This window comes from Cenococcum geophilum (assembly GCF_001692895.1).
Source record: "Cenococcum geophilum 1.58 unplaced genomic scaffold K441scaffold_6, whole genome shotgun sequence".
Taxonomy (NCBI): domain Eukaryota; kingdom Fungi; phylum Ascomycota; class Dothideomycetes; order Gloniales; family Gloniaceae; genus Cenococcum; species Cenococcum geophilum.
The window spans coordinates 144,962-146,417 of NW_027137564.1; the positions used below are offsets into that span (position 1 = coordinate 144,962).

At 35.0% G+C, this 1,456-nt stretch overlaps 1 protein-coding gene across 1 annotated transcript; it reads left to right on the forward strand.

Annotated features, from left to right (window-relative positions):
- Positions 1–326: 326 nt before the first annotated feature.
- On the forward strand, positions 327–488 carry K441DRAFT_543189 (uncharacterized protein; the record flags this gene model as incomplete). Its single annotated transcript, XM_067642723.1, has 1 exon — positions 327–488. A coding segment is annotated over one exon (162 nt), but the record flags the coding sequence as incomplete, so codon positions are not given.
- Positions 489–1,456: the final 968 nt, after the last annotated feature.

Consider the following 1,456-nt stretch of genomic DNA (forward strand, 5'->3'; position numbering starts at 1 on the left):
GTTAATACCCTGGTATAAACCTATACTTAATATTAGCGGATACAAAATTCCAGAACCCTTAACTGCTTAAGGACATTAAGAATGGTATATATACCCATATACTACTTAGGCTAGAGCAAGCTATATCTCCTAAATTCTAAAAGATCCTATAGGATCCATTCTTCCAGTATTAAGTTAGACTAATAGCTATTAATAAGTATCATCTGCTCTACCAGTAAAAGAAGTTTTAGAGCAACTTTATCTTAATCCACAAGCTACGCCGGTCTCTCCCGTTAAGTATTATTTTCTTTAGCTACTCTACAACTATAGATATTAAGATAGAGTAAGTAGTAAAAAAATATAGTGGGTTTCAGCCAGAGGGAACTAAACCAGGTATATTAGAGATTATCCGCACGTCTATTAACCGGCCGGATATTATAATCTATGTGTTTCCGATACTAAAAGGAAAGATATACTACTATAAGCAGTTATACTTCTTACTTAACTAAGCAGTCAAGTCTTTAGGCGGTAGCTTAACCCTTTAAAAAATCCCAAAAACGATTGTATTTCTTAATAGTAGAAGACGCATTACGGCAGTCTCTTAGTACCTCAAGGAGTCTCTTGTCCAGAAGGGCTACTTAACACATCTTATAAACCAGATAGTTGGGATATATACATCTTATATAGCGAAGTATAATCAGGATAGGATATACAATGCCTTTAATAGTAAGCAGTCGGATATTCGGATTATAGTAGCTATAACTACTCTCGGAATGGGTATAGATATACCAGATATTAATAGGGTTACCTAATAGGATTTCCTAATTACAGATAACGTTGGAGATCTATAGCAGAGGTTCAGCCGTACAGCAAGGGCTCGCAATAAAACTAGAGTAGCTATATTCTTTATACCATATTAGGCACTTAATCAGCTAGGATACCAAAAGAAGTTAACTAAAGAAGAGGTTACTAGTTAAATAACGTCTAAGCCAAAACGTAGACGCAATATACTCTTACGCAATTACCGGGCGAGTTAGTTATAGCAATTATTTTCTTAAGGGAGCAGTTGCAAGTCCAATTCAGATCATAATAGCAACTTATTAGACTAGTACCCTTATTTAAACCGAGAACTTAACGGCATAGCTACTAACTAGTTAACTGGTAAGAATAAAGTTTATCCCTAAATAAAGCAGGAGATTAAAAATAGGGACTCTATAAGCGATTATTAGAGGGCTATACTAAATAGCAACTGCTACCGTAAATACCCACTTAAGTTTCTCTAGAAGGATAAATGTAATCCTAAGACGTAAACTCTAAAGGCACCATAAGAGAGTTATTGCAACAGTATAGGTTATAACCCTAATTTTCTTATTATAACTACTGCGCCGACTACTCCTGTCTCCCTTTAAAAACCAAACTTAGGCTTAAAGCAAGGTATTGCCCTCTAATAGCTAGTTAAGTGGTATTAAGTATAAGC